This window comes from Dermochelys coriacea, chromosome 1 (genome assembly GCF_009764565.3).
Source record: "Dermochelys coriacea isolate rDerCor1 chromosome 1, rDerCor1.pri.v4, whole genome shotgun sequence".
NCBI lineage: Eukaryota > Metazoa > Chordata > Testudines > Dermochelyidae > Dermochelys > Dermochelys coriacea.
In genome coordinates, this window is record NC_050068.2 from 204,842,932 (window position 1) to 204,867,234 (window position 24,303).

The 24,303-nt window shown below is 46.7% G+C and overlaps 1 protein-coding gene across 3 annotated transcripts in view; it reads left to right on the plus strand.

Moving 5' to 3' along the window:
* Positions 1-21,220, plus strand: part of CHD1L (chromodomain helicase DNA binding protein 1 like) — a 38,756-nt gene extending 17,536 nt beyond the window's left edge. For 2 of the 3 annotated variants that reach the window (XM_038387891.2, XM_043512315.1), the window contains 12 exons: positions 795-905; positions 3,784-3,898; positions 4,383-4,536; positions 6,151-6,316; positions 7,586-7,728; positions 8,125-8,288; positions 13,971-14,179; positions 16,037-16,135; positions 16,772-16,842; positions 17,093-17,207; positions 17,933-18,041; positions 20,930-21,220. In XM_038387891.2, coding sequence (XP_038243819.1) covers positions 795-905; positions 3,784-3,898; positions 4,383-4,536; positions 6,151-6,316; positions 7,586-7,728; positions 8,125-8,288; positions 13,971-14,179; positions 16,037-16,135; positions 16,772-16,842; positions 17,093-17,207; positions 17,933-18,041; positions 20,930-21,008 — 1,535 coding nt within the window. In that variant the 3' untranslated portion in view covers positions 21,009-21,220. The remainder of the gene's footprint in view (positions 1-794; positions 906-3,783; positions 3,899-4,382; positions 4,537-6,150; positions 6,317-7,585; positions 7,729-8,124; positions 8,289-13,970; positions 14,180-16,036; positions 16,136-16,771; positions 16,843-17,092; positions 17,208-17,932; positions 18,042-20,929) is intronic. The other variant, XM_043512313.1, reaches the window with a different exon arrangement.
* Positions 21,221-24,303: the final 3,083 nt, after the last annotated feature.

A 24,303-nucleotide genomic window follows, 5' to 3' on the forward strand; every position in this document is an offset into this window, starting at 1 on the left:
ACTGGTGTCCAGGACCCGGGCACTGCGAGTGCCACTGAAAGTCAGCTTACGTGCTGCCTTTGCCATAGGTTGCCTACCACCACTTTATGCCCAACTATTTCTCATGAGAGAGGCTTTTATTTAGCATTTCTTGCCATAGACAACTAATAACGTAGTCTAAAGCTGAACATGAGACCAAATTCTGTAGTTCTGACTCAGAAAAGCTGGCTTTGAGGTCAGTGAGAAAGGACTGTATGCTTTGGCCCATAATGCGGGGCCAGTTGCCAAAGTGGCCTGATCTAAAACAGGCCATTGTACCAGCACTCTTCTACTTTGGCTCAGAATTTTTCTACTCTGCTTCCAAGCAGCAAACTAAAACACAAGAGTTTCTGCAGCACATTCAGTTCTGGTAGCCCCTGCACTCAGTGAGTATGGCGTAACTCCATTGCAGTCAGTCTAATTGATTGGATTTACATCAACAGGGACAGAATCTGGCCCTTCATTTCTGTAGTACTGGTCGAGCATGAGGGAGCAACAAAGCTACTAACCCCCTGCCCCCCGAGAGTAGACTAGCAAGGAGCGAAAATAGGAGAATGTAGATGAAGGAGAGAAAGCCAAAGAAAATCTGTGGAGAATGGGGAGAGCATGGAGAGACTGAGGTGTGGGATGTTGGTGGAGAAAGACTAATAACAGGGAAAGCAGCTTGTAGAGCAGGGAGCAGACCAGGAGGGCTGGGAAAGGAGAAACCAGCCTGGAAGGGGATAGGGTCAGAATAGTGGTTTCTTGACCAGATGCTGTTCTGTCCCTTTGGAAAGGTTACAGCTATGAGCGGCTGGATGGATCTGTCCGAGGGGAAGAGAGGCACCTTGCCATTAAGAATTTTGGTCAGCAGCCCATCTTTATTTTCCTGCTGAGCACCAGGGCAGGTAAGGCAACTGTGGGAGAGACAAAACTAGAACTATAATCAACCCATTCCACAATCTCCTGGCCTTTTGCTGTCTTCAGGGATTGACCGGACTTTGGGAAGGTCTGAATTCTTTAGAGAACCCCAGTTTTAATATTCAAATAGGATTTCGTAAGGCTTTTAAATAACATCAGTTAAAAACAATTTAGTCCGTGATAGAATCTGTGTGGAGATTTTTTTTAATTATAGTTTCAGATGATGTGTTTGAATGTGTCTTTTATATTCAGACTGAGACCCAAGTTCAGGATCCTGAGGCCAACATGCAGTTTACAGAGCGTCCCATTTAGTGACTTATTTATACTAAGCTTAAAAGGATGGGGTCTAAATTAGCTGTGACCACTCAAGAAGGAGATATTGGAGTCAGTGGATAGTTCTCTGAAAACATCCACTCAATGTGCAGCATCAGTTAAAAAGCTAACAGAATGTTGGGACCCATTAGGAAAGGGACAGATAAGACAGAAAATATGAAAATGCCACTATCTAAATCCATGAAACGCCCACACCTTGAATATCGCATACAGTTCTGGTCACCCCTCTTAAGAGACGTATTAGAAATGGAAAAGTAACAGAGAAGGGCAACAAAAATTATTCAAGGTATGGAACAACTTCCCTATGAGGAGTGATTTAAAAGATGGACTCTTCAGCTTGGGAAAGACACGAGTGAGAGGGAATAGGACAGAGGTCTATAAAATCATGACTGGTGTGGAGAAAGTGAATAAGCAAGTGTTACTTGCTCCTTCACATAACACAAGAACTAGGGGTCACCCAATGAAATTAGTAGGCAGCAGGTGTAAAATAAACAAAATGAAATTCTTCACACAACCCACAGTCAACTTGTGGAATTTGTTGCCATGGAGTGTTGTGAAGGCCAAAATTATAACTGTATTAAAAAAAGAATTTGATAAATTCCTGGAGAATAGGTTCATCAATGGCTATTAGCTAAGATGGGCAGGCACGTAACCCCATGCTCTGAGCGTCCCTAGCCTCTGACTGCCAGAAGCTGGGACTGAATAACAGGATGGATCACTTGAGGATTTCCTGTTCTGTTCATTCCCTCTGAAGCACCTGGCACTGGCCACTATCGGAAGACACGGTATTGGACGGGATGGACCATTGATCTGACCTAGCGTAGCCATTCTTATGCTCTATAATGCCTGTCCCTGTGACAGCTTCGCCTTAGGGATGACACTGACATTAATTTGTGAAAATACTGGCCTTTTGTCAGCAACAGTCTTCGTTTAAGTAAAGTACTGGAACCTTCCCATCCCCACCACCATAAAGGCTGTACAGTGCGTTCTGGGGCCACCCTCTCACCTTCTCCCCCTCTGACCTTCTCCCCCTCTCACCTCCTTGATTGGATCTCTCCTATGCCCACTGCCCAGCACCAAACCCACTCTCTATCCCAGCTCTCCTCTCCCTCCCACCGTGCATGTAAGCTTTCCTCACTGTGCCTCTCCCATGCCCGGACTCTCCCAGTCAACACTAGACAGGTTCAGATCCAGTAGTCAGTGAAGACCAATGTTTGTATCTAGCTCAACATGAAGACGGTGGGTTCATCTCCACCCCTCCTCAGATACTAGTACAGAAGTTCAGGGGTATGGCTGTCTCAGCGTTTGCAGGGAGGGTAGGGATACTAGGAAGCAGGGTCGGTGCAAGGAGGTTTCACGCCCTACGCGAAACTTCCACTTTGAGGAGCCCCCCCACCCCCTCGCGGCAGCTCCCCGCTGCCACTCCACCCTCGGCCCGGGGATCCCCCCCATGGCAGCTCCCCACCGCCCCCCTCTCCCTCACTCCCTCCCCCCCTCGGCCTGGGCAGTCCCCCCGCAGCAGCTCCCCGCCGCCCCCTCCCTCCCTCGGCCCGGGGAGCCGCATGCAGCAGCTCACCTCTGCTCCGCCTCCTCCCCGAGCATGCCCCCGCTTCTCCCGCCTCCCAGGCTTGTGGCGCCAATCAGCTGTTCGGCGCGCAAGCCTGGGAGGGAGAGAAGCAGAGCGGGGCAGTGCTCAGGGGAGGAGGCGGAGCAGAGCGGGGCGGGGAGTGGTTCCCCTGTGCGCCACCCCAACCCTGTTACTTGCTGCAGCCAGCCCTCCCCGCGCCCCGCTGTCCCAGCTTACCTCCACTTCACCGCCTCCCCCAACCACTTGGCACCCTAGGCAACCGCCTAGTTCACCTAGTGGTTGCACCAGCCCTGCTAGGAAGAAAGGTGCGTCTCCTGGATAGAGGCAAATGCTCCTCAATACGTGCTTCCTTTTTAGTGGCAGTATATATCTCAAATCTATATTCTGGTTTAACTTGTCTTTTCAGCCCACGAGAGCTAGCACTTCAGAAAGTAGTGACGGGCAAATCTCCGACGTTTTAGTTTGGGTAAGAACCCAGACTGTCCACTATCCTCGGGCTTGTATTTTTGTACTTGATGTTTCCAGTTTCTGTGGCAGAGTCACTGGTCTCTGCCAGGACTTAGGGAGATCCTTTGTATTGATACTAGGCAGCCCAGCTGTGTTAGTTGGTCTGTCAGCTAGAGAACACCAGCTGTGTCCAGCAGCCTCAACAAACAATCCCCTGTAGATTGCTTTTTAGTGCACGAGACAACACGTCTGTTATGAGGCCTGGTGGAAAGCTAGAAGCATAGAAATGCAAGAAAATGAAATTCAGAAGGTTAACCAAACTTTTCTGAGCCTCATAAACGATTCAGTGTTGGTTTGAGGGATGGAGCAAAGTTGGGTTTATTTTTATTTTAGCTGAACTGATCCACCCTTTTGAAGTGTAAACACCGTTTCTCCCTTTATTTCATGTTGCTAATGTGTGTTACTGACAATCCCCTTTGTTTAAAACTTGTTTTTAGGTGGAGTCGGCATGAATCTAACTGCAGCAGATACAGTTATTTTTGTTGATAGTGATTTTAACCCACAAAATGACTTGCAAGCCACAGCAAGAGCTCACAGGATTGGCCAGAACAAGTGAGAAATAGGAACAGAACAGTTTCTTGTAGTGCATTTTACATCTGATTGCTCACCCTCTCACTAAATGCCACACTAATGCTTCCCTCCCACCCCCAAGTTCTGACAGCAGAGGAGACCTAAGAGCGGTTTGGATAATTGGCGGGGGGGAGAGAGAAAGAGGAGCCATGGGTCCTCAGCATAGTTCTACCTCTTCCCTTCTTTGATTGCATGGAGTCCCGGCCTCCCCAAGTCTCCAGAACCTGGAACTCTGCAGTTATGGAGTGGTGATAGAATGTGAGTTGGCTGCTCTCTGCAGTGTCCCTTCCTCCTTTTGACCATGGTGGTCGGGTCAGCATCTCCTTCTGCAGCTCTATGCGTGCTTTCTCTTAGCTAACTGGGCATCTCACTGGGTCAGGACTGACTGCAGGGTTTGGTCCCAGATTCAGGGAAACTGTTCTAATGCAATATAAATGATTAAACTGACTCTCTTCAATTTTGCAAGGCCTGTAAAAATTATCCGCTTGATTGGACGGGACACTGTAGAAGAAATAATCTACCGCCGAGCTGCGTCGAAGCTCCAATTTACAAACACTGTTATCGAAGGGGGGCAGTTTGCTCTCGGAGTACCCAAGTGCCAGGAAGCAGCAGACATGCAGGTAAGATGATCGCTGAGCATGACTTCGACAGCATCATCCCTTAGAAACGTAAGAGGGCCCCATTCTGGGTGTGTATTTGAGATGGGCCTGATCCAAACACTATTGTCTTTGGGGAGGATTGGAGAACATGGCATCTGAATGCATCCCTTTTATGGAGCAAGCCAAAATCCCAGATCTAAACACCACTGAAATTTGGGGACAATCAGATGCTAATTTTTATGCTCAACCACTGTCTAACTAGGGCATGTTTTCCAGAGGGGTTTTCTTTCCTTGTTTTTGACTATAATAGATATTTATATGAAAATTGCATCGTTGCTTCTAGGAGTTCATTTGTTTTGCCTCCTTCTCCCACACAAACAGAACTATACCATCAGCACTATGGTAGCTTTTTGTTACTAGCCCGCAACTTGTCCTAGGCTTGCCAAACTTTCAGACAAAATTTACACTGAGCTCTAGGCAAATTGGAATCCCAGGGTGGAGAGATTTGTGATTAGGAACCGAAAGCTGAGTTTTGCCTTGAGATTTTGGGACTTAAGAGCCCTAGGGCCTTACCAAATTCATGGCCATGAAAAATGCATCACAGACCGTGAAATCTGGTCTTTTGTATGCTTTTTCCCTCTACTATCCAGGTTTCACAGGGGAGACCAGCATTTCTCAAATTGGGGGTCCTGATCCAAAAGGGAGTTGCAGGGGGGGGGTCGCAAAGTTATTTTAGGAGGGATCGCAGTATTGCTATCCTTACTTTGGCGCTGCCTTCAGAGCTGGGCGGCCAGAGAGCCGCCCAGTAGCAGCGCAGAAGTAAGGCTAGCATACCGCAAACCCTCCTACAATATCCTTGCGACCTCTCCCTCCCCAACTCCTTTTTGGGTCAGGACCCCTACAATTACAACACAGTGAAATTTCAGATTGAAATAGCTGAAATCATGAAATTTACAATTTTTAAAATCCTATGACCATGAAATTAACCAAAGTGGACCATGAATTTGGTAGAGTATAAGGCCAGAAGGAACAACCAGATCATCTTTTCAAACTCCAAACTAAGTGAAATGTAGGGGGACATGAACTCCATGTAAAGTGAAACAGTGAAAAGCTATGGCACAGCTCCTCTCCTTCCCTCTTCCCCACAAATTTGTCTGAGCAATGATGGCTTCCAGTTTGAGAAATTGGACTGAGCCTGTGCGTGGTGATATGCCATGCTGGCACTTTTCATCCCATTGATTTCTGCAGACATTTAAGCATTCTTGTAAAAAGAAACAAAAGTTTCTGGCCTTTCTGATTGTGAAGAAAACCTCTTGAATGTGACCCAATGCAGAGCTGTCTGCCTGAGTCTGCATGTAGTCTGAGTAGCTGTCTATGCAGCTACTAGTGACCCATGTCTGTCAAGATGGATATTGCTGTGCATGATTTGTTACATGGATCTAGTTAGGTGGTGCATAACTGATGAGAGCAGAGTGAAAATAACAGCTGACAAAGCATGAGTGTTTTGGGGGGTTACATTAAGTGTTTGATTTCTATCTCCACAAACTACTTTCATTTCAACCTAGAGGCACAGTGGGCTTGGAGTAGCATGAAATATGATGGTGATGTTAAACTTCATCTTTTTGTTCGTTAAAGCTGAGTGAAATCCTGAAGTTTGGTTTGGATAAGCTGCTCTCGTCAGAGGGGAGCACCATCCAGGATGTGGAGCTGGAAAATATCCTTGGAGAGACAAAAGAAGGAATGTGGGTAAATGATGTTGTGCTACCAAGTGAAGAAGAAAGCGGAGAGCAAGATACAGAAAGTAAGTTCGGGGATCCTAAATGCACACAAAACATGCTCAAGTCTGGATGCTATTAGAGGAGATTTCAAGGGGTTATACTGTGTTTTTCAAGAAACTTTGGAAGAAAGAAAGATGGGTTTGTGGTTAGAGTAGGGGACTTGAAATCAGGAGACATGAGTTTTATTCCTGGCTCTGCCACAGACTTGATTTGTAACTGTTGAACACTCCCTTCCTACTTTTGTATATGTATCTGTAAAATGGGGATAATAATAACTGATTTGCCTTTCAGGGGGTTGCAAGGCTAAATTAATTAATGTCTGTGAAATGCTTTGATATCCTTGGATGCAAGACTCTAGGGAAGGGTCAAGTATTGTATTATAATTGACTTTATTCATAGAGAAAGATCTATCTTAAGATGGAGTTACAAATCAGTAATTTAAGGGTAAAAAACATCATAGGGATGTTGTAATTATCCCCAAACCAAGTGTTACAAACCCTGGAATTTCACTTCAAAAAATCCAAGCATTAGGGAAAGAAATGCAGAGTTAGGGCACCCAATTAACCTTAACTCTGTCCTGTGGTGACAGCATGCAATAACCATATGATTAGGATTAAGGCATGTTACTGTGTGCAGTTCCAGACTAGATTAAACTGATTTTTAAAGATCCTTTTTCACATATTTTCCCCTTGTAGTGTCACTCTATGCACTGTATTCGATCCACAATCTCTGCTTTAAGTGCAAAATGGAACTCATCCTTAACTATGGAATTGTGACTGGGGCTTCCATAATATTACAGAAATGGGATCCTATAAAATGGGCCTTTGGTCACATCCAGTGGCTACTGGTAATAAGTTACCATTTGCCAATGGTTACCACGCAGTGGTATTTCCTGTTGCAGACTGAGAGAAGAACTGTGGTTTCTCAGATCCCAATGTATGGTAGCTGTTGAAGAAATTTCTGATCTTAGGAGCCAGGATTCCATTTGTATTGGATAGTGCCAAAGAAATTCCACTTCAAACTTCAAACTCGCCATGCGTGTAATCCTCGTTGAGGATTAATGCCTTGACAGAAATTTGGTTTAGTTGTCTCAATGAGATGCTTATGTTTTTCCTCACAAAACTATTCCAACAGCTATCCCTGTTAGAATGGGCAATAGTGTCACAAAGAGGGTGTGAGTTTAAATTACTTACTTACTGTAACTTTAATTATTACTTGTTACTTATTGTAATTTTAGCAGGTACCACTGGCCCATTGGGAGACCTTTATATGTTTTAATTTTTTTTTTAAAGATCATATGTACATATATGAAGGCAAAGATTATTCGAAAGACCTGAGCAGAGAAGACAGAAGAGCATTTGACCAGCTTTTGGATCTTCAGAAAGTCCTTGAAGAGACCAATCAAGAAGGAAGAGCCCTCCGAAATAAAGCAAATGTAAAATGAAAGAAATGACTCGTATGATGCAGTCAATGAGTCATTGAAAATGAGGCAGATTTTAATCTCCATCTTGTGGAGGAAATATTTAAAGACTCAATTTCAAATGTCTTGAAATTAACAGTAGACTCTGAGGACTGGATGACTCAGGGGAATTGGGAACGGATCAGAGATGAGTATTGAGAGGTTCAAATGCAGGTCATTGCAGTACAGGTCACTGTCGTTAGCTGATGGTTTGGTGGCCTCCTTGAAATGAGTTGAGTGTGATTCAATTCAGACAAAGCTCTGGAGGAATAGACTGTAGGGAACAGATATGGGACATTGGATAAGATGGGATCTGATAGGAATTTGAGAGGAGAAATGTCTGTTTACCTGCAAGTCCCCTTTCTTTTCCAGGTACTTGTCACAGGTCTTCAGGAGGTGCCTACAAGGAGGAAGCATGCACTGAGCCCAGAAGAGCTGGACGTCAGAAGGAGGAAACGACAGGAGGCAGCAGCAAAGAGAGCACGGCTCATGGAAGAAAAGAAACAGAAGAAAGCAGAAGCTGAACACAAGAAAAAGTAGGATTGTGCTTTGCCTGATATTAAGCAATGTGGTGTCTGTTACAGTTAACAGGGAAACTGGCTATGTCAGACTGATAAAAACAAGTCAGGAAGCTGCAAATTCTTATTACTCTTGCTATAACAGGGCATTTGGGACATGGGAAGGGTGGAGGAGGAGACATTAGCTGCAGGTCATGTCTAAAAGGAGTCACAGCTGGACATTGGTTTTTCAAGTGTGTGCTTAAATTGCAGGATGTAGAGGTGTTGATGTAGAAACGGCTTTTGACACAATGGTAGCATCGATTTTTGCTAACTTTCATAGAGGTGGGCCTGAATACTACACGAGGTGGAAACGTTCACTAAGGATGTGTACAAAAGAATAGCACAAGCATATGGGGACAAAATCAGAAAGACTAAGGTACAAAATGAGTTACACTTAGCAAGGAACATAAGAGGTAATAATAAGAGGTTCTATAACTACAATTGGGAGCAAGAGAAAGCTGAAGGAAAGTGTAGGTCCTCTACTTGGTGGGAAAGGAGAGCTAATAACTGATGATATCAAGAAGGTTGAGTTGTTTAATGCCTGTTTTGCTTTAATCTTCACTCAAAAGGTAAATTATGCCCAGATACTTAACACAATTAATATTAACAACAAGGGAGAAGGATTGCAAGCCAAAATAGGGGAACAATAGGCTAAAGAATATTTAAATAAGTTAGATGTCATCAAGTTGGTAGTGCCTGATGAAATTCGTCTTAGGGTGTTTGAGGAACTAGCTGAAGCAATATTGGGATGATTAGCGACTGTCTTTGAGAAGTCATGGATGATGGGTGGGGTCTCAGAGGACTGGAGAAGGACAAACATAGTACCTATGTTTATATGGGAAACAAAGTGGTCTTGGGGAATTATACACCACTCAGCCTAACTTCAGTACCTGGAAGGATACCTAAACGAATTATTAAACAAATCAATTGCAAACTCTTAGAGGATAATAGGGTTATAAGGAATAATCAGCATGGATTTGTCCAGAACAAATCATTCCAAACCAACCTTATTTCCTTCTTTGAGAGGGATACTGGCCTAATGGATGGGGGAAATCTGTAGATGTGATTTGTCTAGATAATGGTAAGGTGTTTGTTACAGTCCCACACAACATTCTCATAAGCAAACTAGGGAAATTTTGTCTAGATCAGGGGTCTCTAATTCAATTTACCTTAGAGCCAGTGCCAGTGCTCAAATCCTCCTAGCGGGCCAATAATGTTACTCATGCCGCCCAGAACCCGCCCCCCAAAACTCCACCCACACCTGCCTAAGGCTCTGGGAGGGAGTTTGGGTGGGGGAGGAAGTCTGGGGTAGGGGATTGGGGTGCAGGCTCTGGGAGGGAGTTTGGGGCTGGAGGTGGTATGTGGGGAGAGGGTGGAGATGCAGGCTATGGAAAGGGGTCGGGGGGGCAGCACTTAACTGGGGCTCCCAGGCGGGCCGGGCCAGGGGGCCTCCGCGTGCTGCTGCCCCCAGGCACCACCCCTGCATCTTCCCATTGGCCGCAGGGGCACTCGGGGCTCGGGCAGCCCGCGGAGGCACAGCCCCGCCCCGCCCTGGGGCCACAAGGAGGAGCCAGCAGACACGTGGAGCTAGCAGGCAGACACCACTCAGCTCCACTGCACTGCCAGGGCCCCAGGCCATTGTAAATCGCTTGCGGGGGGGGAGCGCCCAGGGATGCCAGGTGGGGCCAAGGGAGAGAGCTGACCCTAAAACTGCTGGAGCCCCACGGGCCACACTGGGGAGGTTCGCAGGCCGCAGATGGCCCGCGGGCCGGGAGTTTGAGACCTCTGGTGTAGATGAAATTACTAAAAGGTGCATTCAGGCCTGATTGAAAGACTGTACTCAAACGGTAGATATCTATGGCTTGCTGTCAAACTTGGAGGGTGTGTTTAGTGGGGTCCCACGTGAGTCTGTTCTGAGTCCAGAACATTAATGACTTGAATAATGGAGTGGAGAGTAGGCTTATAAAATTTGAAGATGGCGCCAAGCTGGGAGGGTTTGCAAGCATTTTGGAGGACAGGATTAGAATTCGAAATGACCTTGACATATTGAAGAACTGGTTTGAAATCAACAGGATAAAATTCAGTAAAGGCAAATGTAAAGTACTACACTTAGGAAGAAAACAAATCAAATGCACAACTACAAAATGGGAAATAACTGGCTAGGTGGCAGTACTGCTGAAAAGGATCTGGAGCATCTAGTGGATCACAAATTGAATATGAGTCAATTCATATGCAGTTGCAAAAAAGGCTAATATTGTGGGGTGTATTAACAGGAGTATTGTATATCAGACACAGAAGGTAATTGTCCGATTCTACTCAGCACTGGTGAGTCCTTAGCTGGAGCACCGTGTCCTGTTCTGGGTGCCACACTTTAGGATTGGTGTGGACAGATTTGGAGAGAGTCCAGAGGAGAATAATAAAAACGATAAAATGTTTAGGAAAACCTGACCTATGAGGAAAGGTTTTAAAAACCAGGATCTGTTTAGTCTTGAGAATAGAAGACGGAGGAGGCACCTGATAAGTCTTCACATACGTTAAGGGTTTTTATTCAGAGGATGGTGATCAGCTGTTCTCCATATCCAGTGAAGGTAGGACAAGAAGTAATGGGCTTAATCTACAGAAAGAGAGATTTAGGTTAGATATTAGAAAAAACTTCGTAAGGATAGTTAAGCTCTGGAACAGACTTCAAAGAGAGGTTGTGGAATCCCTGTCACTGGAGGTTTTTAAGAATATTTTGGACAGACACCTGCAGGGATGGTCGAGGTTTACTTGGCCCTGCCTCAGCCTAGAGGGATGGAGTAGATGGCCCCTCAAAGTCCCTCCCAGCCCTCCATTTCTATGAACAAGAACCCCATCGCTGACCCTGCTCAGACTTTGGGCAGCTTGCCTTCAGATCCATATTTGACACTTGGCCCTTTACCTGTACAATGGAATTTGGATTTGAACTTTCTGATTGAGCCTATGTCTAAATTTTATCTCATTAGTTCTAGTTGTACCCCTTTGTGCCATCCTGGGCAACTCCTCTCCCTCCTTTGTAGTCACATCCTTCATGTTTCTATAAATGGTTATCGCAAAGCTCCTTTCTCCTTCTTAACACCACAAACCCACCTGTCATAATAGTATTCGAAACAAGGTAGGGCTTCTCCCCAACTTCTAAAGGATCTACTGCGACAGCCACAGCCTCTCCGAGGCAGTTTTATTGTCCAAACATATACAAAACCAGTTCCTCCCATCGCCCTTTGCATCTCAGACTTCTCACTGCTTCCCCTCCTGGGGGATTCAGGCAGTCCTGCTGCTTTCAGCAGCTGCTGAGCGCTGTCTCACTGGGACTCCCCCGACCTTGTGTAGCCCCGGGTGCAGCCATAGACCTTTCATTGGCCCAGCTGGGAGCACCTGCTCTGCCACAGGGGAGTTGGACCTATTTTAGTCACCCTGTGATGCACCTCCCCTACTTTTCAGAAAACAATTGCCTCTTTCACAGGCACGCTTCCCCCTCCCCCCCCGCACACCAGCCTGTGAGGCCCCATCTGGATGGCTCTCACCCCTAAAACAAAATACAAAAATTTCCATACAGATTCATACACATCGGTATTCCCCAAGTCCCACAGTCTTTAACACCAACCTTACAATTTACATCTTCACCAGGCATGCTGAGTGACTTTAAAGAGTAACTCAGCTCTCCCTTGGAGTTCCTTTTGCATGCCCTGGATTTATGTTTCAGATCCCACTTGCTCCTCCTGCAGGAGCTCAGTCTGGCACTCCAGCTCTTGCTGGTCTTTCAGCAACTCGTTCTCTCTCTGGGCTTGCTGTCGGGCCTCTTCCAAGGCAGCAAGCTCCACCAAGCGCTTTTCTGCTAAGGAGAGCGGGCCTCTCACGTTCTCTCCTCTTAGTGCTGTAACTGTGGCTTTAGTAGCTGTAAGTGGTGACTCCATTTTTTTCCTACTGTCTCCGTGCCTGTGCCCTTCTCTCACTTCTCCTCTGAGGCCCTGTCTGGCTCCCTGATACCATGTTTTGTCTCTACTGTGAGCTTCTGCTTCCCAGTACCCGCCTCTGCCTGGGGAATTATTTCCCTCCTCCTGCAGAGCTCTTCCCCTCTCACAGACACTATTCTTCCCAAGAAGAAAAGGAGTACTCGTGGCACCTTAGAGACTAACAACTTTATTTGAGCATAAGCTTTCGTGAGCTACAGCTCATTTCATCAGATGCATTCGGTGGAAAAGACTGTATTTTCCACCGAATGCATCCGATGAAGTGAGCTGTAGCTCACGAAAGCTTATGCTCAAATAAAGTTGTTAGTCTCTAAGGCGCCACAAATACTCCTTTTCTTTTTGCGAATACAGACTGACACGGCTGCTACTCTGAAACCTATTCTTCCCAAGTTCACTCTTCCCAGTGGGTGCCAGATATGTGTCCCATTTCCCCAAACCTGAAACAGTCTGGCTGCCTCCTACCCCTCTCGATCCAAACCTCCCAGTGATTACACCGGCTCCAAAATCTTTGGCATCTAGGTTTCTCACAGTTTCCGTTTTTAGTGGGGCAGTGCCTTCTAATGAGCCTCAGCCCCCCTACAACAAAAACACACAACCCCTGAGAAGCCTCCTGTCCTGGCCCCTTTTTGAGCCGCAATAACAATGCAGGATTCCACCCAGAGTCTCCTGGGTTTTTTCTGTGCTCTGCGCAGCTGAGCCAGTCTTAAAAGCACAGTTCACATAAGGACAGTCGCTTTTTATAAGCCGCACTTGCCCATAGGCAGAACATTCCCTTTGTTGGCCCTCAGGGCTCTCGAACCCCTCTTTCCTGCTTTGTACCTGCACCCACCAATCCCTTCCCTCTGCAGAATCTCTAGGAGAGTTGCTGCTGCTCTTTGAGCCTGGTTAGTCACTTCTGTAGCTCCAGGTGCACCTTCTGCTGCTTCTCTCATCTAGCTGCCGGAGGAAACTGGAATGGGAACTCTAGCCACTGCTGTCATCCTCCATGCACCAGCTTGAGAGAGCAGAGCTTCCTCAGGCAAAGCAGGATGCCACATAATCTGGTTCCATTAGTTCCGGGTCACCCCTACAAGGTGAGGCCAGTCAACGATAGGGGCTTGTCCTCTGTCGTTTCCTTTTGCACCAATGATATTCCTTACTCTCCTCTTGTATCAGCAGCTGGCCAAACTGCCTACATGAAATAAGGCAGGGCTTCTCCCCAGCCTCTAAAGCACCCACTGCCAGACCCACAGTCTCTCTGAGGCAGGTTTATTGTCCAAATTTAAACAAAACCAGCTCCTCTTTACATCTCAGGCTGCTTCTAGCTGCCTCCCCTCCCAGGGGACTCTGGCAGCCCTGCTACTGCTGCTTCCTAGCCCTGCCTGAGCCAGATCTCTCTCACTGGAACGCCCTCTGACCTGTTTTAGCCCCAGGTGCACCCATAGACCCTTCATTGGCCCAGCTGGGAGCACCTGCTCTGGCACGGGGCGGGGCTGGACCTACCTCAATCCCAGGGACCAGCCACCCTGTGACAGTCTGGTTTCCGAACTTGGGGGGGAAATTGTGGTTCTGGAGCTGAGCGTTGTCTCTCGCGACCCCATCTCCTACAATTCATGATTATGATTTAAAGCAGCAGTTTGGCTTCCCAGTTTTCATTTAGCCTGTTCTTCTTTTGCCTTGTTTGTTTCAGGATGGGCTGGTGGGACGCAAATCACTACAGATCCCCCTGTCTGCCTTCAGAGGAGAGTGACTCAGAGGATGCCTTTGAGGAGGGGGAGGACGGGCTGGTTGTGGAGTTAGATGACATGGACCCAGAGCTGAACTCCATCAACTATGTGATGGGTGACGTTACCCACCCCAGAGCCGAAGAGGAGGATGCGATCGTCATCCATTGCATAGGTGGGACTGGCAAGAGCAAAAAGCCTTCCTGGGGAGAGGGCTGAACTGTGCCTTGTAGCCCGATGGCTGAGCAGTAGGAACAGCAGAGTGGCACTGGCATGGTGCAGGTGCAGTTAGAAAGGAAGGACTGGGGGTAGCATTTCCCTAGCATGCAGCCCCTCTCTTCACAAGGTGAAGCGTGACCTCCCTCCATCCCAGTGGGCCCAGTAAGTGGGCAGACCCGGGCCCTGTACGTCTGCAGACTCAGTGGGGCCGTTCGGCCTTGAGTCCCATTCAGAAGGTTTACTTCCCTTCCAGATGGGCTGGAAATGTAACTTAACCAAAAGGTGACATTTTTCAGAACACATTGAAATCTGCAAAGACCCCCACCCTAAATCTGTGCTGAAGTGCGGAATTTCTGCAGGGCGTGTTAACACTAATAAGGTCCATTTTCTGTGGAGGAAGATGTGTGTAAGCCCACCCAGATGACCCAGCAATGGTGGGGCAGGCCCTGTGGGCCAGCAGCAGAAAGTAGTGTCTGGTTTGCACCGCAGACAGCAGAAGGTGGGCATCTGCTTAGTCTAGCTGGGCAAGGGCATCGGCAGAGTGGAGCAATGGGGCGAGAGTGTTTTAGCTGAACTCAGCATCTGGGCATTTAGTGTCTTAGCTTCAATGTTGCTTTGTGCAGAAAGAGCTGAGGCCCTTTGGGAAGTGAAAACACAGAGGTGATGGTCCTAGAAGGACTGCCTGGCACTACACTGTATGTTGTGCTGTATGCCTAGGGACAAAGCTGCCACAACCCTTGGCTGCATGGGATGCCCATGAAGGAATTAACTTGTACAGGGCTCCAGCTCTCCCGGTCTGCCAGTGTCACGCCGCCAGGGTCTGAACAGCCAATGGTTAGGCTAAGGCAGTGTCTCCGACATGATGTCCTGCTGGAGAGGAATCCTAGAACGAGGATTCCCCTGCCTGTGTGGTTTTCAGTCAGCTCCTTTGAACTTATCTCTTACTCTGAGCAAAGTTATTTTTCTAATCCTCCTCTGTACTCGGAAAAGCTATGGGCCACCCCACGCTGGGCCCTTGCATGGAGGGGAGGGATGGAGCCTAGTGCTAGGAACAGTTGCAGTCCCTGGATTCCGTTCTGTCTCCTATTTGAATTCTATGGTGAGCATTTAACCTTAACCCCTGGAGAGTGGGGGAGGAAGACGCATGCACCTGGAAGGAGGACACGTTCCTCCTATGCTACACGTAGCTTGGGGGTAGGGCAGTGAATTGTGCCTCCTTAGATAAAATCCCTGTTGGAGCTTCTCCTGAGTGGGGTGTTAAAGCCGCAAGGTGATGGCTGAATGCCTAGATTGTGGCATTTATTTCAAACTCAGCCAACATGCTCTGTTTAAAAGTAAAAACACACGGGGGGAGGCAGGGAATCCTCTGCCTTCTGGAGGTTCAGGAAGCATCTGAGGGGAAGTAATGGATGTTGTGCTGTATGCCTAGGGTTCAGGACCAGGTTACCAGGATGGAAATAGGATTTGATGACTGATTGCATGTGAACAGCCACGCTGTGGGGTGGGGAGAAATTTCCCCTGGGATGGCTTGGCAAGGATCGTGTGGGAGGTTTACTTTCCGGAAATGCTGAGCAGGGATCCTCTTTTAGGATCATGTGATCTGTTTCCGGCACAGAATGAGGGAGCTGCATTATTGAGGGATTTTGTGTCATCTCATCTTCCATGTCTGTTTCTAATAAGTCCTATGATGTGCAGTGAGAACATGTCTATTCCGCGCAGAAGGCATTATTGGCACAGATACACCTGGCAGCTCATCTCTTTGGACAGGGATCTCAATTTAAAAAAAATAATCTAACTTCTAATTTTGTTTTAGATGATTCTGGCCGGTGGGGAAGGGGAGGATTATTTACAGCTCTTGAGGTTCGTTCTGATCAGCCCAGGAAAATATATGAGCTGGCAGGAAGGATGAAAGGTAAAAGAGAAAAATATAATCTTAGTGCTTGAAGCTGATGGTCTCTCCTTTTAGTCTGGTACTTCCTATGTGTGGTGTTGGAAGTGACAATACAGGAAGACATTTTGACCCTGACCTCTGTTCCGGAGTGAGAAGATTCTTCATAGAACTCAGTTGTTTTGATCTTTTCCTGGGGAAAAAGAACTTGTTCTTTAGTCATGGTATTTCTTCTCTTTATAAGGCAGTGTTCTAAACCTGCAGTTCAAATGTCAAAATGATTTTAAGAGGAGTAGGTGGGTTGGAGCAACTTCAATATGTGTCTAGCCAGGCCATGGGCTCTCTACAGTACCCCTTGTTCTCCTATGTACACATAAGTACTAGTGATCTTAAACCTTTAAGGAACTAGTGAAGAACAGATTAGACCTTACTGTAGACTGGAATTTTATTCTCTCAGTCTCTCTCTCCCCTCATGTCTTTTGATCATTTTCTTTCTCCATCTTCTCACCTCCCCCCTCTAAAGAAAATGTCTGTGTGGTGCACAGTGTCAAGGAGAACTAGAAAGGATGGTGTAGAAGTCTATAACAGCCAGCATTGCATTGACTCACCTTTGTTCTTCGTGGGATTGAATGTTTTCTTATGTTTTTGATTTTCGGACAGACGTGGCATTGGGAAGAACCCTCTTATTCCCCATTGACGATAAAGAATCCAGAAATAAAGGCCAGGACTTGGTAACTATAAGAAGCCCCTTTGATGTTCTCTCTACTAAAGTATTTTTGAAACAACAGGAAGTGAATGTTACATGTTACACAAAATAACAGTGACCCTAATACAGCGCAGGACAGGCTTGAAATAAGTGTTAACAAAGACAAGACAAGGGACAGCTTTTTTTCCAGCCTATAAAGTGTGTGTTGAATGTTGTTTTCTAGCAGCCATTGCCACGACTGCCAGTGTACATACATCCCGTGTTTTTCTTCCTAGTTGGCCCTGATTGTAGCACAACACCGGGATCGGTCCAACAACTTGTCTGGCATTAAGCTGTCCGCTTTGGAGGAGGGCTTGAAGAAGATTTCTTTAGCAGCCAAGAAAAGGAATGGTAAGTGTGCATCTGTCCATCTGTGTGCATAGGCACCAACCTTCCCTGGCGCCGGTGGGTGCTCGCCCCCAGCCCTGCCCTGACTCCACCCCTGCCCTGCCCCCTCCCGCCCCCATTCCAACCCCTTCCCCAAAGTCTCTGCCCCCACCCTGTCCTAACTGGACTCCTTCCCCAAATCCCAGCCCCACCTCTTCCCGGAGCATGCCGCATTCCCTCTCCTCCCCGCTCCGAGCGCTTGCCACCACAAAACAGCTGTTCCGCGAAATAGGTGTTCTGGGAGCTAGGGGGAGAAGCGGGGACACAGCGCGCTCAGGGGAGGAGGCAGCAGTGGAGCGGAGGTGAGCTGAGGCGGGGAGCTGCTGGTGGGTGCAGAGCACCCACCAATTTTTCCCCGTGGGTTCTCCAGCCCCGGAGCACCCACGGAGTAAGCACCTATGTCTGTGTGCCTTTGAAATGGAAAGAATGATGTACCCCAGAGCTGTGAATGTAATTCCACTTAAAGATTCTGGCAGGGCCACGAATTGGGATGATCTAGTTCTAATGGGTCTCTTCCATCTCTTCTGTGATTGTCTTCTGAAATGGAAGGGGAGACAAATTTACCCACTACAGCTAGAACATTATGACACAGGCAATTCTTCTGCCATTGAGTGGAGCTTAAATGGCACATCCATTTATTTATTTTTAATGCATCAGGCCCTAAAGAGCTTTTCTGCTCTCTCTTCCAGCAAGTGTCCATCTTCCACGTATTGGACATGCAACGAAGGGATTTAACTGGTACGGTACTGAGCGGCTCATCCGAAAATATTTAGCAACGAGAGGAATCCCCACATTTATGTATCCTTTGAAGCGTGGTTATTTTATTTTGTTCAAATCAAAATGACCTGTCAGATCTTTGTTCACTGTAAGATCTTCATGGATCCACTGTGGGCTACAGATATCCTACTAGGACAGTCCAACTCCAAACTGATGTCTGATCTCCCTCTCATAGAATCATAGAATCATAGAATATCAGGGTTGGAAGGGACCCCAGAAGGTCATCTAGTCCAACCCCCTGCTCAAAGCAGGACCAAGTCCCAGTTAAATCATCCCAGCCAGGGCTTTGTCGAGCCTGATCTTAAAAACCTCTAAGGAAGGAGATTCTACCACCTCCCTAGGTAACGCATTCCAGTGTTTCACCACCCTCTTAGTGAAAAAGTTTTTCCTAATATCCAATCTAAACCTCCCCCATTGCAACTTGAGACCATTACTCCTCGTTCTGTCATCTGCTACCATTGAGAACAGTCTAGAGCCATCCTCTTTGAAACCCCCTTTCAGGTAGTTGAAAGCAGCTATCAAATCCCCCCTCATTCTTCTCTTCTGCAGACTAAACAATCCCAGCTCCCTCAGCCTCTCCTCATAAGTCATGTGCTCTAGACCCCTAATCATTTTTGTTGCCCTTCGTTGTACTCTTTCCAATTTATCCACATCCTTCCTGTAGTGTGGGGCCCAAAACTGGACACAGTACTCCAGATGAGGCCTCACCAGTGTCGAATAGAGGGGAACGATCACGTCCCTCGATCTGCTCGCTATGCCCCTACTTATACATCCCAAAATGCCATTGGCCTTCTTGGCAACAAGGGCACACTGCTGACTCATATCCAGCTTCTCGTCCACTGTCACCCCTAGGTCCTTTTCCGCAGAACTGCTGCCGAGCCATTCGGTCCCTAGTCATCTAAGTACTCTCATCTAAGTACATATTACATACTGGATACTAAGCATGCTAGGTGATGATATTTGTGTGTGTGTGTGTGTATATACTATACTGTGGTTCTCTGCTGACAGCCATTGCCCTTCTTCTAACGTTCCAAGTTTGTAGTGATATGATTGAAGTTATAGAAACAATTTATCAAACTGACCCAGACACAAACACAATGAGCAGATTAGGAAAAGCACATTCTAAAGAAGTGTGTGTGTAAGAGAGAGATGGGGTTTACTCAGCACTGGAACACCCCTTTGTGGCTGCATCCGGGGACTAGCTCTGCCCGGTTCGATGCTGCTTTACTTCAGTTGCTTGTGCCGTGGTCCCTCCTATTCTCTAGGAATTGCAGTGCTTCCTCTTTGTGGCTTGGCAGTCCTGGTCGCTAGACAGGTTTCCCCTTCTGGGGTAAAAGTCTCACTGGACCAGCTATCCAGGTGCCATTCCAGGCTGTATTCCCTTGACTGTGCCACTTTCCCAGCGGCTGGGAAGAGAACCCAGACCCACCCACTACTCCGGTTTCCAGCCCAGGGACCCTACAGTCAGCAGACAAGTCTGCACCATCTCAGCGCTTGCTGCAGTTTCCCTGGACATCTTCCTACTCTGCCCTCTGCAGGTTTCCTTCTCCACCACCCCTCTGTGTGAGCCTCTGCCCTCAGAGTCCGGATCTCAAGGCTTTTACTCCCCCGGTTCCCTCACTAGGCCCGGAGAGCGACTGCAGTCCCCTTCTGCTCTCACTTCCTGGCTTTATACAAGCAAGCCCCTGCCTACTCCTGCCCAGATGGACTCCATCCTTAATAAATGCTTGTCAGTCAAGCCAAAGTCTCCCCCCAGGGTTAATTAGCCCCTTCTGAGCCACCTTTACCCTTTCAGGGCGGTGGGGAGTGAACACCCATTACAGTTTGGTGTGTGTGTGAGAGAGAGAGTACACACATGTAACAAAATAGCATACACTTTCATAGAAAGTGAACAGCTTATGTGGAAAAAAAGTCACTTTAAGGGTTTTATGGCCATATAACTTTACTTCATATCAAAATATAAAAGGTACTGCTTTGCTTACCACACTGTCATTTCACTGAATTAGCTCACCAGTGCATGCAATTACGTGTTTACCATCACAGGTCACGCAAGATGGAACGATCAGCGAGTCAGTAAACATCAACTAAAGGATTGCCTTTGAGGGAGATGGGGGGAAAAGGACCAGTAGCTCCAGGATATTTCACTTTATAAACTATTGGCCAGGTGAAAAGAAAAGGGACACTTACCAATTTCAAATGAATATATTTTAAACCAATGTCCTTATCTACATTGCTACTGACAACTTTTGATTATTAAAACTGGGAAAGAATCCTACAAATCCAATTTGATTTTCATTGTGTATGCTGTTTGTTCAGTTTCTCTCTGTCTTGATGTGCAAAGCAGAATAGAATTCAGCTGACTCTTCCATAGGTGAGTAGGTTCTGCAGGGCTGGCAGGAGTGAGAAATGCTAAAACTATATTTTTGTCACTTCTTGGGGAAAATGCAGCTGCTGTATAACGCCATGTTCAGCAATGCTGTGAGAGAGACAGAAAATTAAGAACCAAGGTGTAGAGCAGTGGTTCCAAACTAGGGGCACCGCTTGTTCAGGGAAAGCCCTGGCGGGCCGGGCCAGTTTGTTTACCTCCCACTGACTGCGGTTTGCCGCTCCAGGCCAATGGGGGCTGCGGGAAGGGTGGCCAGCACGTACCTCGGCCTGTGCTGCTTCCCTCAGCCCCCATTAGCCGAGAACAGTGAACCGCAGCCAGTGGGAGCTGCAATCAGCCGAACCTGTGGACGCGGCAGGTAAACAAACCAGCCCGGCCCGCCAGGGGCTTTCCCTGAACAAGCGGCACCCCTAGTTTGGGAACCACTGGTGTAGAGTATAGTGAGTATTCTACCTCCTTACCTCTTTAAGTTAATGCCATTAGTACATATTTGGTTTGAAATTGCCTTGACCCTTCTCCTTAGATACTACTTCCCTAGGAATAAAGCCTCTTCCTCTTCTTCTCAACCATCTACAACTTCAGTGACAACGTCAAACCCTTGAAGATCCAATGATTTAACTCAGAAGTGTCCTGATCTCTAAAAGACCATGATCTCTTCAACATCACATCTACAGCCAGCCTGTATTTACGTTGCTTCTCTGAAGCAGATCCAAAGTTACTGTTGGTTTTCAGGTTTCTATACCTCTATAGTTCAGAGTGGTTTTTATATTAGTTATGGAACGGAGCTGCATTAAAACTTCTTCAAACTTCAGGAGCTCCATGCATCTGGGGTGTTTGTTTGGGCCCATCTCTAGTTTTTAAGATGGAAAATTAAACCTTCACTAACGACCAATCATAAACCCTTATTTTAAGCCACCATCTTCAATTATTCTGAGGGTTGGCAGTACAGTTTTGTTTGACTTTTGCTTCAAAACCTTATCTCTTGTTTACAACGCTGATTTTTCTGCTGGTTGTTTGATGGCTGCTTGAGACAGTTTGGGTGGGTGGGGCTGTAGCTATCCCTAACAAATATGTAGACACACACACACCACACACGATTGTCTCAAGCAGCCACCAAAGGGCCAGGAAAAAAATCAGTCATGTAAACTACAGATACGATCTAATGATAAAGCTTCTTTCTTTGGTGAGTGAGGTGTCTGCAGTAAAAACTCAGCATAACACACACTTCATATAAACAGCCCCAACTCCAAAGAAACCCATTTTAGTTATATTTCTTCAAACAGAAAATTCTAAGTTAGAACTAGTTGCACAGTCACCTGTTTGCAACCAAGCAGTATCCATCTAACCTAGAGGTTCCCAAACTGGAGTTCGCAGAACGTTACGGGGTTCACCAGAAAAATTTCACTAATGGCGGCCAGAGGACCCTGGGCATTGGAGGCAGCAGGTGGGACCCGGTTGCAGGGCTAGCAGCCCAAGCCCCAGGGAGAGCGGGGCTGGGCAGTTGGGGTGGGAGCCCAAGTCTTGCCCCCGTCAGCAGGGAGAGCCGGCCGCCCAAATCCCAGCGCTCCATGCGGGGCTGGCAGCCTGAGCCCCAAGGAGAGCAGGGCCGGGCAGTAGGGGCTGGCAGCCCGAGCTCAGTTGATTGGGGCGGTCAATAGGGTCCAGCAGCAGGAGCCGTGCGGAGGAAATTTAAACTTATATCCCGGGAAATATTCATTTTTAGGAGAGGGGTCACGAGATTTCACAATTTAGTAAAAGAGGTTTGTGGGCTGTTAAAGTTCGGGAACCACTGATCTAACCAATATCCTTTGCCAGGACACACAAGTCTGACAAAATCTGAGGTGGTCTTTATAAGAGACTCCTTTCTTCCTCCCACCACTGCTCTTTATTATAGAATGCTTGGAGTGTTGCCGCTATCATGCAAAGCTGGTTTCCTTATGCTGGTCTAAAGGTTTTGTGATCCTTTGATCCAATTTTTTTAAAAAAAGAATGCAAAATGTTGTTTTATTATTGCCTTTTCTCTGTATAATAACAGGTTTCAGAGTAGCAGCCATGTTAGTCTGTATTCGCAAAAAAGAAAAGGAGTACTTGTGGCACCTTAGAGACTAACAAATTTATTTGAGCATAAGCTTTTGTGAGCTACAGCTCACTTCATCGGATGCATTCGGTGGAAAATACAGAGGGGAGATTTATATACACACACACAGAACATGAAACAATGGGTTTTATCATACACACTGTTCGACAAAGCCCGTTGCCAACTCTGTCCACATATCTGTTCAGGGGACACCATCATAGGGCCTAATCACATCAGCCACACTATCAGAGGCTCGTTCACCTGCGCATCTACCAATGTGATATATGCCATCATGTGCCAGCAATGCCTCTGCCTCGTACATTGGTCAAACTGGACAGTCTCTACGTAAAAGAATAAATGGACACAAATCAGACTCAAGAATTATAACATTAAAAAACCAGTCGGAGAACACTTCAATCTCTCCGGTCACACGATTACAGACCTGAGAGTGGCTATCCTTCAACAAAAAAAACTTCAAAAACAGACTCCAACGAGAGACTGCTGAATTGGGATTAACTTGTAAACTGGATACAATTAATTTAGGCTTGAATAGAGACTGGGAGTGGATGGGTCATTACATAAACTAAAACTATTTCCCCATGTTATTTCTCCCCCCACCCCACCCCCTACTGTTCCTCAGATGTTCTTGTTAACTGCTGGAAGTGGCCCACCTTGATTATCACCACAAAAGGTCTTCCTCCTTTCTCCCCCTCCTTTTTGCTGGTAATAGCTCATCTTAAGTGATCACTCTCCTTACAGTGTGTATGATAAACCCATTGTTTCATGTTCTCTGTGTGTGTGTATATAAATCTCTCCTCTGTTTTTTCCACCAAATGCATCCGATGAAGTGAGCTGTAGCTCACGAAAGCTTATGCTCTAATAAATTTGTTAGTCTCTAAGGTGCCACAAGTACTCCTTTTCTTTTCTCCTACAGTGTGTATGATAAAACCCATTGTTTCATGTTCTCTGTGTGTGTATATAAATCTCCCCACTGTATTTTCCACCGAATGCATCCGATGAAGTGAGCTGTAGCTCACGAAAGCTTATGCTCAAATAAATTCGTTAGTCTCTAAGGTGCCACACATACTCCTTTTCTTTTTTTCTCGGTATGGCACAGTAAAACGTTTGTGACTATAATGTTTTTGGCACCATGTAACATCCTTGCTGGGTATAGCCTGTCAGGAGTAGCATCCCTAACAAATGATTCAGTCAGAGAGGCTGTGAACAGCAAACAGGCATCCCTGGTGATCTGTTTGGCTTCTAAAAGAAAGTGCACTGCAGCCAACTGAAAGCATGTGTTTAAATATGTTCCTGCATATATACGCTCTGCTGAATGTAACACTGTAATAGCACCATCGGGTGACTCAATAATATTACTGAGCCTGATTCTGGCACCCTTCTTCCCATTAGCTAGTACTTTCTTTCACAAGCAGTCTTACGGAGATTTTACATTTGTGCATACGCATACACATGGTATTGCCAGAACACCACCTCTCCCCCCGGGCTCCCCTCCCCCCCCCCCCCCGAGGTTCTGATCACTCAATTCCCATTAAAACCAATGGGAGTTGCAGGAGCTCAGCACCTCTCAGGGTCAGGCCTTTAGGAACCAAACCTACAAGCTCTTATGTGAACAGCCCTTACTTACGTGGGTAAGAGTTTGCAAGATCAGGGCCTTACTTTGTAAAGCTCTTGGAGATGAAAGGTGCCATTTAAATTTAAATAACTGGACAGTCTCTACGTAAAAGAATGAATGGACACAAATCAGACGTCAAGAATTATAACATTCAAAAATCAGTTGGAGAACACTTCAATCTCTCTGG